At 38.7% G+C, this 12,500-nt stretch overlaps 1 protein-coding gene across 1 annotated transcript in view; it reads left to right on the forward strand.

Moving 5' to 3' along the window:
* Positions 1-12,500, forward strand: part of LOC116900706 (nuclear factor 1 B-type-like) — a 203,720-nt gene that overhangs the window by 189,244 nt on the left and 1,976 nt on the right. Inside the window, 1 exon segment of the mRNA XM_032902412.1 lies at positions 7,943-12,500. This exon segment is cut by the window's right edge and continues 1,976 nt beyond it. Coding sequence (XP_032758303.1) covers positions 7,943-8,072 — 130 coding nt within the window. The 3' untranslated portion in view covers positions 8,073-12,500.

Consider the following 12,500-nt stretch of genomic DNA (forward strand, 5'->3'; position numbering starts at 1 on the left):
AGAAACCAGACATGATGTAATTCCAGATTGAACTTGAACTTCAGGGACTTAGCATGGGGGAACAATGGGCCATAGGAATCAATAATGTCCATTTTCCACATGATTATGTCTGGAGCTTTGCCGTCAACCTTTCTGGATGGACAGTGTGACCAAAACGAGATGATCCAGGGACAAGATGTTAGAGGAAAGAGAACAACTTTCTCCATGTTATTTTCAGAGCAGCACTGCAGATGCCAGTGGGATTAGAAAAGTTCCCGCTCTGCAGTAAAGTGGTAGCCTGTTCAGAGCACTCTTTGTTCGCCTAGGTAGGACAAACTTAATCTTCCGTTTCCTGTCAGATGGTTTTGGCAGCAGAGCCAGAGAGGGAGGAGCAGGATTCAGAACATTCTCAACTGCAGACCTTACTGGTTAACCCTTTGCAGCTAAAGGAAGTGCTAACTGCTGACCTTGTTTGAAGACGGTTTATGCAAAGCACCGTGGAAACAGCACATTCTCTGCTGAGGAAGTCAGCTCCATTGCAGCCCACACACCATTACTTCATTGTAGTGATCTAGGAGCTGGAAATAGGTATATTGGGAATCGGGTCGCATTTAAATAATAGAGCTTAGAAATGAATATATGTTATAGGAAATGTTACAGAAGTAAAGGCAAAAGCCTGTTGAATTTCCACACAGTGAAGAATAATAATATTTCTGTAGCATATCAGAAAGTATAGAAAGTGAGTTTTCTCTCCCTCATTTACTTCATTGTAGCAGTTCCCTGCATATGCGAACACAGTGAAAGGCCCAACATCATAAATACAATTCTTAACTTCTTTTCATCTTACTCTTCAGAATTCTGTTGTAAACAACTCCTCTCCTTTAGAAGCAAAACTGTATAAATAATACTAGTGTTTGCTTTTTAAGAGAAATCATTTGTGAGAAAGTCTCCTGGCTGTTATACCAACTCTCTTTCACTTAGTATGCCTTTGGCGATCCTCTGCGTGAAAGGCACTATTTCGGAGGACCTTTTTTTTTTGCAGGGAAATGTCTGTAGTTGAAGAATCACTTATGCAAATAAGAGGAGCAGTAACCCTTGTAACAATAGCATTGAAAAGAAGCCCAGGGGTGGAGAGGAATACAGACCAGAGGAAGGCTGAGAATCAACATGTGGGTTTCCCTGTGCCATGGTATGGGAGGACGGACGGAAATGACTACAGTTGGCCTGTGTGTCTTTATATTTTTAATTGGCAATAACATCCCACAGCTTCATAAGTGTGTGTGTGTGTATATATACACATATATACACACGTGTATGTCCTGTAATTAATCTTCATTATTTTCTACCATAGGTTTTATAGCTCTAAAATATGAGCAAGATCAAATCAAATTGCTTTTAAAATATGCTTTTAATTTGCTGATTGAGGGGAAGAATCTCCTCTTAAATCCTATCTACATTTAACTGTTGTAAGCGAGTAAATGTTGTGACTTTTTAAGTGCCCGGGTTCCCTTGTTGGAGGGCCTTCTAGCCTCATGTGTAGGCCTCCCTAGTAGAAGAGCAGAGGGTGGCGATGATCTAGTCCCTGTACAGCTGCAGTGTTCCCGTGTGAAGGCAATATTCTGTGGAGTCTCTTTCAGATTAAGAACTTCTCTAATATATGATACCATTAAAAAAAAAAAAAAACTTGGAAAATACTTTCACTTGTGCATGCTAAAGTGAACCCTCAATCCAGCATCCCCCAGAAGCAAAGCCATCTGAAACAATCCAATATAAACCAGCGAGGTTTGACAACCTCCGTTTGATGTTATTTTTCTAAGTGTGGCTCCCCAAGGATTAACAATAAAAAAGGCCATTTACCTACTTAGTTAAGAAATAAATACATTTCTCTTTCATTACTATGAAGTGCTATTGCTTGCAGTTAGACTCATTCTACGAGCCACCTGCAGTTTATGATATTTGGTGTTTCCCAGAGAGCCCCCTGGGGTCCTTTGCAGAGCAGGTAAGAGCTAGCTGGGGATCTTTCTGCTGTAGACTATTACAAATAGTTATCATCATTAGAAATCATCTTGCATGCAAATAGGATCATTCAGATGGTGATAACAATCATTAAAAATGGGAAAAATAAATCAAAGAAATCCAGGACCTGTATATAGCACGCAGTATATTTCACTTTCACTTTGGCCCCTGGTAAAAGGGGGCTTGAAAGCAAATTACTGTCATACATCCACATCTGCACATACATTAAACAAAGATGGTATTACTGTCAGCTGGAAAACAGCTAGCGTTGGATAAATAAATCACAGTTACGAATGTGGACATTGGACTCAAGAATTATTCTTGTTCGGGAGTTCTAATGGATGCAAGTGTCAGCCATACACCATTGAATGGCATGTAAAAATTCACCTGATACACCATGGGATGGCATGTAAAATTCACCTGGTACACCATGGGATGGCATGTAAAATTCACCTGGTACACCATGGGATGGCATGTAAAATTCACCAGATACACCATGGGATGACATGTAAAATTCACCTGATACACCATGGGATGGCATGTAAAATTCACCTGCAGTGGAAATACAGGGACATGAAGTTGAAATGTTTGTCACAGAGAAAGCTAAAGTAGAGAGTACAGGGAAGCATTCAGATTCCAGGACTCTAATCCTGTGGCTAAGACCTGGGCTTCTGCTGCCTGGGCTGCTTCTGTGTACAGTTGGGCAAGAGTTCAGGCTTCAGTCTCCTCTTCCATAAACTAGGCATGAATGTTTGCCGTTAGGATGAAAAGTCTAAGGTAGGTCAATCACACAGACCAGGGTACAGCAAATTACTCATGCTCTGTGAGTGCTATTGATCAGACGCTGTCGTCTTTGTTCTAATATATTAATAGATTCAACCTGAAGCATGCTCATTTATTCTATCCACTGATGTGAGTTCTTTTTCCCAAGAAAGCAAGCAATTAGTTCAAATGCAACATAGTAGTATATCTAGACTTAACTAACATGCCTGAGCCTAATTGTTTCAGATATTTTTTTTCTTTAGCAGAGGAAATACCTTCGTACATGTTTTGGAAGAGATATCAAAACCAGCATGTTAGTAATTTATTAATAAAGTTGAAACTAGTGCAAAGTAATTGAAAGCAAATTTTTCTAAATCACCATTTTCTGTGGTCTTCATGCTCTCGTCAATCTATTAAAGATATGGCTACCTTAACTATACAGCAGACTTTGTATAAACTTACCAAATCTTTGTGCTGTATTACCTAGTATTGCTCAAGTTTCTTAAAAGAGTACCTATATTCCTTGAAGGAAAAGCAGTGTGTTAATCTGAATGGCCAATAGCATGATTCCCCTGGAAAGTATTAATATAATTAGAATGTTGACATTATATGACCTAACATATTGGAATGCCTAATTCATTATGAAATGAGCACCAATTAGTAGTTGCATGGATTGAGCCATTCTTCCAATACCTCTCACTGTTTTACTGACCTGACTTTAGTAGGTGAAGTATTTTACTTTGGTTCCTGCTTCAACTGAATGACTTCATCTATGTTTACTTGACACCCTGTAGTTCTGGTTGGTAATTGAGTTAAAAGCCAAAGCACCAATCACTTTTGGCCTTGAAGCCACTGTCACAGGATGAATTTATTTATTTATTTATTTTTTAATGACCAACAGATGTTCTTTTGGCACTCACTGCAGTTTTGTTCTCCTTCATTGAGAGATAAAGAATCTATTCACTCTGTTAGTGGAAAAACTATGGTTTACCCAGAGTAAGAAGTAGACATAGAGTGAGTTTTAAAGACATGGTTGGACTACATATAAAATCTACCAAACCCTTTTGCTGTATTACTAAATGCATCTCAACTTTCTTGAGAGTTTCAAACCACTTTCCCTCATAATGTTCTCTGTAGTGTTATCTGGGAACTACTTTTTGCTTCCTAAGAAGACAGATCTAGAGAATTTGAGGTTGTTGCCTCTGACAAACCACTTACTCACTCAGTACACCAGTCCCCATGTCAACATTGGCTAGGTTATGATATAGTTTATGTGGCATATGGTGAATTCATTGCCTCCCAAAGCAAATACATTTACCTTAATAAAGTTCTGTCCCAAAAGTTCTTTCCAAGGTTGAACGGACACCTGACTTTGTCAGAAAGCAATGTTGCATAGTGTAATGGCCACGGGACACAAACAGATTAGTTAGTATCTGGGGACTACATGGGAGAGATTGGCCTTCGTGTCTTTGCACATGAGAGGATGATGATGGCCATTTCAGGAGTTCATAGATGAGACACCGAAGACGGCATCTTACGTTCACTGCAGGATTATCATCTACAGTGTCTCCCATTGTGCTAATTCTGTGAATTGAATCCTTCATACCTCTGTATCGTTTCTAATTCGATGTCTTTCCTGTTCCCTGAAAGTCTTCTGTAAATAATTTGATAAGTTTCTTTAACAAAGATGAGACCACAGTGCGGAATGAATCCCCTAAGTCAAAAATATTGCTTGTGTGTCTTCCCTCTTGGGGAGAGTCGGTTGCACAGGTCGTCCCAGTAAAGTGCATATGTTTTCCAAGATATCCAACATTTTGTTTCTGGAAATTGGATTTAGCTCTCATGTGTTTTCATGTGATATCTCATAATAAATGCCATTGGGATGAGCTGTATTTTGTTTTCTGATGCTGACAAAATCTTTTGAGTTTTTCAATTCTGATATTCATAGTTGTATCCTTTTCTTACTTTGGTTTTTAGTGGTTATGTGTAGCAAGTGTTTTCTAGATATATGTTGTCAGATTTGAGTAAGATTTCTTCAGTTTGTCTGCAGGTGATTTAACAAAAATCTAATGACTACACAATAAACACAGCTTAAAGACCCATATTGCTATCTTGGAAGGTTTTAGAAACCCCTTTCGTTATATTTCAAAACTCTTACTAGTCAAAGTATAGACTAAAAATTTGAACATACAATAATTCATACAATTTTTCACTCCACCATGAATGAAGACCAAGATATATTTTATATGTACCAGATTTACATATGTTTACGTATGTCAGATGTTGATATTCACTTGTATTAGGGAGTCACATGCATGGTGCTTATGCATTCTCAGTGAAGAACTGTGAAAATGTAGGGGTGTTTCTCAATTCAGTGATCTAGTTTGGTTTAACATTTAACATTGTTACATAGGCTCCGAGTTACTTTTACCAGGACCCCTCTTCCACCCTCAAGGGAACTGCTGTCAAAGCTGTAAAGAATGTTCCTTATAATTCTGAATTAACCTATAGTTGGTGATAAGAGGCTCGTAAAACTCATATATGAGATCGCGTAGTAGTCATGTTTGAGACTTTTCCTGCCCTAAAGATTTATAAACAGGACCAACAAATGTGCTACACTCTGCAGTATCTGTATGGCCATCATGTAGGCCGGGGGGTTAGGTTAACTAAACATTAAGTTTGGTCCACACTCTACAGCTTGAGTCTTTCATGTGATGAGCAGCCATTTATCCCGGATTCTTACCCTGTCTCTTAAGCATTTGGTAGGTTTGTCCTTTCCCGAGCCACCTTTATTTTTCATTCGTTAATACATGTCCCCAAAGCACGCAATCTCAAGATCACTGTGAAGCTGCTCTCCTTGGGGATTCTTCTTGATTTCACGGGACAGCTTGCTTGTTGTTGACGCTGTGTTTTACTGCCAAGGTTTACCTGTTGACCTAGACGTTTTGCTTTTGACACATCCGTCTAACTTTACAATAATAGATGCTTATTTTGTAATTTCCCTTATCGTTAAGAAATAGTATCAACTATGGCCAGACTCTATAAGGATAGATAAGGCTGGGCCATTTTCCCCCACTGTAGTGTTCACCTTTCAGTCAGTAAGATGATTGCAGATAACAGATGATTTGGATATGAAGTACTAAATGGCTGTAGTAGGACTATGTACAGAGTGCCATGAAGCACAGTTGAGGTGAAAATAAGTTTCTTGGTACATTATGTAACTTTGTTCCCAGTCAATGCTACAAACTACAGAAATAATTCTGAAGATGTGTGTAGGAAGAGAGAAAGATGTGAAAAAACAGTCAAGTCTCTTAGAAAAGATTTCAGTAAAAATATGCACTCTTTAGAATTGGGGTAATTCAGTAACTAAGGAAGACTTGTAAATTGGTGTGTGTTATTCTTCTGCATAAACTTAGTACGGGGCATCTCAATTTTAAATTCAGAGATATTCGGATGACTGTATTCATAAATAAAGATAATCAAGGTCAACACCTTTTAAAAACATCTCAGTGTGGTTGAAGCCAGTAATTTAGTGTCCAAAACTCTGTAACTCATCTGCCACATGCTAAACCATGTACTAACTTAAATGATTAGCAAAGTGAGAGCCGGATTTTGCTGCTATTGATCTGGTCATCTAATCGTAAAATCCACTGAGAAAAAGCAGTCACTGGTTTCTTTTCTCTTGCTGCACTGCTGAGCAGTACGTACCGAGACATGTAGAAATGAGCCATGTTATATACTGAGGTGTCTTCAGAGTAAAAAAAAAAAAAAAAAAAAAAACGTTTGGGTTTTTGAAATCTAAAAGTGCTTCTTTGTATTAATTGCCATTCTGCTTTTTATGCCTTTAAGGGCCAAACGTGGACAGAAAGGCAGGTCTAGATTCCTAACTACAACAGTATCCGTCTCACCTATGGGTCCAACAGTAGAGAATACTAAATAAAATGTAAACCGTGGAGCAGATGCGCTGCCAGACTATTGCTAAACTAGGGACAGACGTGTCTGTGTGATGCTTCCTCGGTGGAGTGGTGCAGCTGCTGTGTGGCTAACATTAGCTCCAAGTCGAGTATCAATATAAACAATGCATTAGGCACACCCCAAAATGTCTGGGCTGGGGTGTTTTGTGGTGCTGTAGATCTGGCACTCCTTTTCTCCATATGATTCTTTTATGAGAAATTATGCCAGGAGCAACTAGAGAATTTTTTTTTTCAAACTTGTTTTTAAATCCCAAGGCCAATATAGGCTGATCCACAGCTGACTGGTGAGAGACAGTGCTGCTGGCTTAGGCTACTCCCCGTCTCTTTCCTATCTCCATGACTGCATCCCAAATGTGCCATCATTCCTGGTGGTAAAGTCTGGGAATGCCCAGGCCCCCGATGCCAGCCAATTGAGGAAAAATGAATTGAAAGGAAGTCTTTGGTTTATCTAAGGAGCTTATAAAGGCAAGCAGGAAAACAGCAGACAGCCCCCATGCTGCACCCTCCCCAGTGGACTCTGTGTGGTCCAGGATAGACATCCATTTGGTTGTCTAAAACTCTTCAGTTACGTATAATAATAAGATATCTCACTATATATGGATGTGCCTGAAAATGTATTATTTTCTCATGTGAGAAAAAAGAATATTTTGTTACGTTTTTAAATGTTTGTGACCCAATAGGCACATAAACCCATCTTACCCAGAATGTCTTGTGAGTTAAAGACTGGACACAACTAATGTATCTAGCAAACTACAGTAGTGTAGCGTCGCTACCAATGTCTGCATTTCGTTTCCTTTGTTTGAACAATGAAACTCATACTGCATTTAGAACATTGAAATGGGTCAGATATTTGAAAAAAAAATCCTTAATTAGCTGGAGTTGAGCAATTGTGAATGTAGTTTATTTCGTGTTTTTCTGCATCGTAGTTAAGTCTTTTCATGGAAGCAAGTGATCATATATATTACATCTGTATAATGTATATAATTTAGAAGTTATCACGTGTATATATATATATGTACAATATATAATTTAGCAATGTCAATGCATGCTATTAATTATTACATTTTATTACAATTTTGGTTTAAAGAGTTAAAAATATAATAATTGTAATTTTATGCATTTAGAATTTATATTTATGCTATGGCTGGAGATTTTAACATTGTCTTCTTTTTTTTTTCTTTTCTTTTTTTTTTTTTTTTTCCTCTCAACAGTCCTGGTACCGGGGCTAGCTTGGTTCCTTTTCAAGTGTCAAATAGGACCCCCATCTTACCGGCAAATGTCCAAAATTATGGTTTGAACATAATTGGAGAACCTTTCCTTCAAGCGGAGACAAGCAACTGAGGGGAAAGAAACACAACCATAGTGTAAGAAAATTAGGGGAAAAACACCCAACAAAAGAAAAGAGGAAGACTGGACAACAGGGAGAAAGGAGAGAAACTGAAGAAAGAAGACGCTAGACCAGCATTGCAGCACTTCCGGTCACTAATTCCCTTAAGGTTGAGACTGTAGTGACAGGAAAGGGTCAATGACATCTCACCGATGCTAGACTGCAGCCCCTGCACCGTAGCCTTTGTTCCATGAAGTCCGCTGGGAAATAGATGTTCTGTCTCTATGACAATATATTTTAACTGACTTTCTAGATGCCTTAATATTTGCATGATAAGCTAGTTTTCTTGGTTAGTATTCTTGTTGTTTACGCATGGAGTCACTATTCCTGGTTATCTCAACAACGAAGGCTAGGAGGCGGCGTCAGAGGGGCTGGGGACAGAGCCATGAGCCAGCCATTTTATAAGCACTCTGATTTCTAAAAGTTAAAAAAAAAATTATATATATATATATATAAAAATCTCTGTAGCCTTTAGTTATCCGTACAGATTTATTAAATTTTGGCCCTTAACCCAGCCTTTTCCAGTGTGTAACCCAGTTTGAAAATCTTAAAAAGGAAAAAAAAAAGAAAACTAGGGAAAAATGGTTTGAACTCAAAGGCTCTATGGAAGAAATGCCTCTATGTGGGTAAAGGGTTACCTCTGCATGCAACAGTAAAAATTAATATAATATTTTCCCCACAAAAGAAACACTTAACAGAGGCAAGTGCAATTTATAAATTTATATCTAAAGGGGAATCATGATTATAAGTCCTTCAGCCCTTGGACTCTAAATTGAGGGGATTAAAAAGAATTTAAAATAATTTTGAGTGAATTTATTTTCCCCTCAGTTTTTGAGGGCACTTAAAAAGGCATTAAATCAAGACAAATCATGTGCTTGAACAGAAAAAAATAAAAAATAAAAAAAAATATTGAAAACACAGCACTTAGGTTGGCTTAGCTGCAGCCTCCTCAGAGGTCGAATTATTTATTTAAAATTACTGGTTGCATCAAGAACCCATAGGGTGTACAAATGGTTCTATACAATCTGCATAGTAGAGACAAAGAGGCAGGTTAATCCATGTCACAAGGGTAAAGCTTCCAGTGTACAGGCTGGGAACGCCAGGGCATAGGATAGGAAAACACGCTCTTCAGAGAAGTGCCATCAGGGTGCTGGGAACATGCATGGTGCTTTCGGACATTAGCCTTGTTCAACACATTTCTCGTAATGACAGATCTATAGTGTGCATGGGCAGACACATGTTGCCTCTATGTCTCTTAAAATTTTAATTAAAAAGTACTCTTTCCAGTAATCCTAATTTGCACGAAGATATAATGTCCACATTACGTGCCTTGCCTTGAAATCTAAAAAACAAAAGACAAAAAAAAATCCACAAAAGTGACATCACTACACTTGTTTTGCTGCATTTATTATCGTTTTAAATCTTTACCATTTTTATGACAAAATATTTTGTACTCCAGACGAAGAAAAATGTGTGACATCATGGATTTTTTAGACAGTTACACCTTTATCTCACATTTATAAAGCATATCATGGCTGTGTATAGTTGCCGCTTAAAAATTGTAATCGACCAGCAATATTTTCAGTATTTTGGTGTTTTTTCTATTAACCTTTCATGTTTTTCATCTTCCAATTAATATTTGGGGGGAGGGGTTTCAAATTTATACGAATTATGCAATACCAAGTTTTGCCTATGTAGGTAGTGCTTTTAGCTGTATTGGTTATTATAGGTAAGTACACAGATTTAAAAAGAAATAATGTATGCTTTTTTGTTTGTTTGTTTATTTGTTTGTTTGTTTTAATTGACCAAAGTGGGTACTGCTATTTTTGCAGTGTGATGAGGTCCTTTTGTGTACTGAGAGATGGACAGGGGATTTTTTTTAATATACATATATAAATATATATATATTCCGGGGTGGGTGGGAGGATTTTTAACCCTTTACAGTGTAGCTGTGAAGCACTGTACCCTGAGATAGGTCTGGGCTGCAAAGCGACTGTTCTGCCTACTGTGACAAACTTCAACTTAGACAGGTTCCCCTCCCCCCGCCCCCACTTTCCCCCTGGGGTGCAAGCTGAACTCATTTCTGGTTTTCAATCTAAGAAACCAGGAAGAAAAAGCAAGCACAGCACAGCGAAGCCTCCTAGAGGCAGACTTAGAAGAACTGCCCTGTCTTATTTTAGTTGTTGTCGATAGTTTTTCCTGAAAGTTCCGAAACCACAGTGGAAAGTGAGCCTGTCTCATCTTTGGCAAAGACATTTCTTGAAGTGCCCACATAGCAGATGTTGGCTGTTTCACACTTTTGAGTTTAACACAGGAATATGCTTCCTTCTACCAAACACATTCGCCCATCTGGAGGGAGAGCGCCCCTTCCCCTTCCCAGCGCTCCTCCATTTTGTTAATGACAGATATGTTGTTCCTGTGACTTACTACTTCAAATGGATGGCATTGCACTTAGGATTTTGTTTTTTGGCATCCAGAAGGTTGACCAGAGAGAAGGTTGCTCTTCTTGAATGTATTTGGACTGATAGATTAAAATCAAAGTTCAGTTTTTAAGGAACAAAAATAAGCCAATCCTTTTATTCTACCTGCCCTTGTAAACTGAGAAGTAGAGCAGAGGGAAATGTAGAGTTTTAAGCAGCTGACTTTCCTGTGGATGAGTTTACGTGTTTGATAATGATGGGAGGAACTTCTTGTGAAGGGGTGGTACTTCAAGTATGTATTTGAATTAGTTTCCCCTGAGGACTAGAGGTGAATGGAAACCAATTTTATTTTGTCTTCCCCTCACTTTCACCTGGTCCTGTTGAGTGTATCCATTACTCCAAGGAGATCTTTCAGAATTAGTGACATACACAGTCAGCTGCCAAGAAGCCTTCTTGACCCCCACCCCAGGCCATGCCTAGTAAATGAACTGTCAAGTGTATGCATAGCAGATCGTTTAATAGTGAGTACTTTAGACCAGTGCTCAGAGGCCTGAGAATTGTATCTGACCAGTCCATTCAGTTTCATGTCCACGTGCTGGATAGCACAGTCGGATGCTAGGACGCAGGTTCCAAGAAAGTCCAGCCATGTCTGCGATATCAGCTCTGCAGATAACAGATCCTCTCAGCCAAGCTCTTGGTGTATTTCTGACCTATTTGCTGAAGAGTGCGACCCTACATGACACAGCATTCTTTCCAGGCAGTCCCCTCTCCTTGTCACCAGTGAATGAACAATTCATGGCACACTGTGGGCATCCCTGCCTTCCTCTTGGGTACAGAGGCCTAGGGCAAGTGTTCCTTTTTTTTTTTTTTTTTTAAACCTAGATCAATTTTTCTTTTCTTTGAGATAAACTTATTAAAAAAGCACTACTATAGAAAATCTCAAATCCACTTTTAGCCTTCTATTTTTTTTTTTAAAACCAGGAAGTATATTCTGACGAAGGGCCCCACTTTTGCAGGTCTTGCACGCCCCTTCCTTACCCAGACTGCAGAGCTTCAGGATGGTGAAGATCACCCAAGGGCATCTGTAGGGGGTGGTGTCTCCAGCCACCAGCTCAAGGCACTGTCCAGCCTGTGTTGTATTTGCTTTGCAGCCCACCACTCCCAGTGCCTCTGAAGTGTGTTTTCCCCAGAGTGACGTGAGCAGTCGAGACTTGCCTAAGGGGGGACAGAAACCTGAGAGGCAGTGAAGGAGACTGTACATAAAGACGTGGCAAACCTTAAGTATAGCAATATAGTTACCGGGTGATGTTCGGGTGGGCAGCTCCCTTATAAAGAGTGAATGAGTCTGTGAAGCTGCGATTAGCAAGAAGAACGTGGTCTTCTTAATGAACCGCCTACCTTGTAGACAGTAATTTGTACACTGTATAGTTTTGTTAAGAATTTTTTTTTAAATTAAAGTTCCCATGTTTGTAAAGCTAACTTTTTAACAATTATAATGGAACTGTATGTTGTTTCCATTTTTAAAGTAAACAAGAATATTCCTTGTTTAGAGACTGGACTCGAGTTAAAACTCTCCAGGCTCTTAAGTTATGTATTAAAAAAAAAAATCTGTCCATGTTAGGAGATATTTCACAGATTCCCATGCTTGAAAAGCATAGGACACTAATCCTTTAAAAAAAAGTGTAAATGGAGAAAAGTTATATTTTATGAAGGTTATTTTGTTGTATTTAGTATTGGAAAAGTTGGTTTTCAGAGCATTTCAGAATGTCGGAAGCACCACTGTCCTTTTATTAGTATATAAGATCTTTAGCAAACGTTTTCTCTTTTTTTTCTTTTTCTTTTTGTGGTTATTCCATGATGGTATTTAAGGTTACGTTTCACAGAGCATTCAGGATAGGCAGAAAACAAAGCAGTGCTATGTCTCACATAACGTGTCCTCAGGGAGCAGAATCTTGGATTTGT

Source organism: Rattus rattus, chromosome 1 (genome assembly GCF_011064425.1).
Source record: "Rattus rattus isolate New Zealand chromosome 1, Rrattus_CSIRO_v1, whole genome shotgun sequence".
NCBI lineage: Eukaryota > Metazoa > Chordata > Mammalia > Rodentia > Muridae > Rattus > Rattus rattus.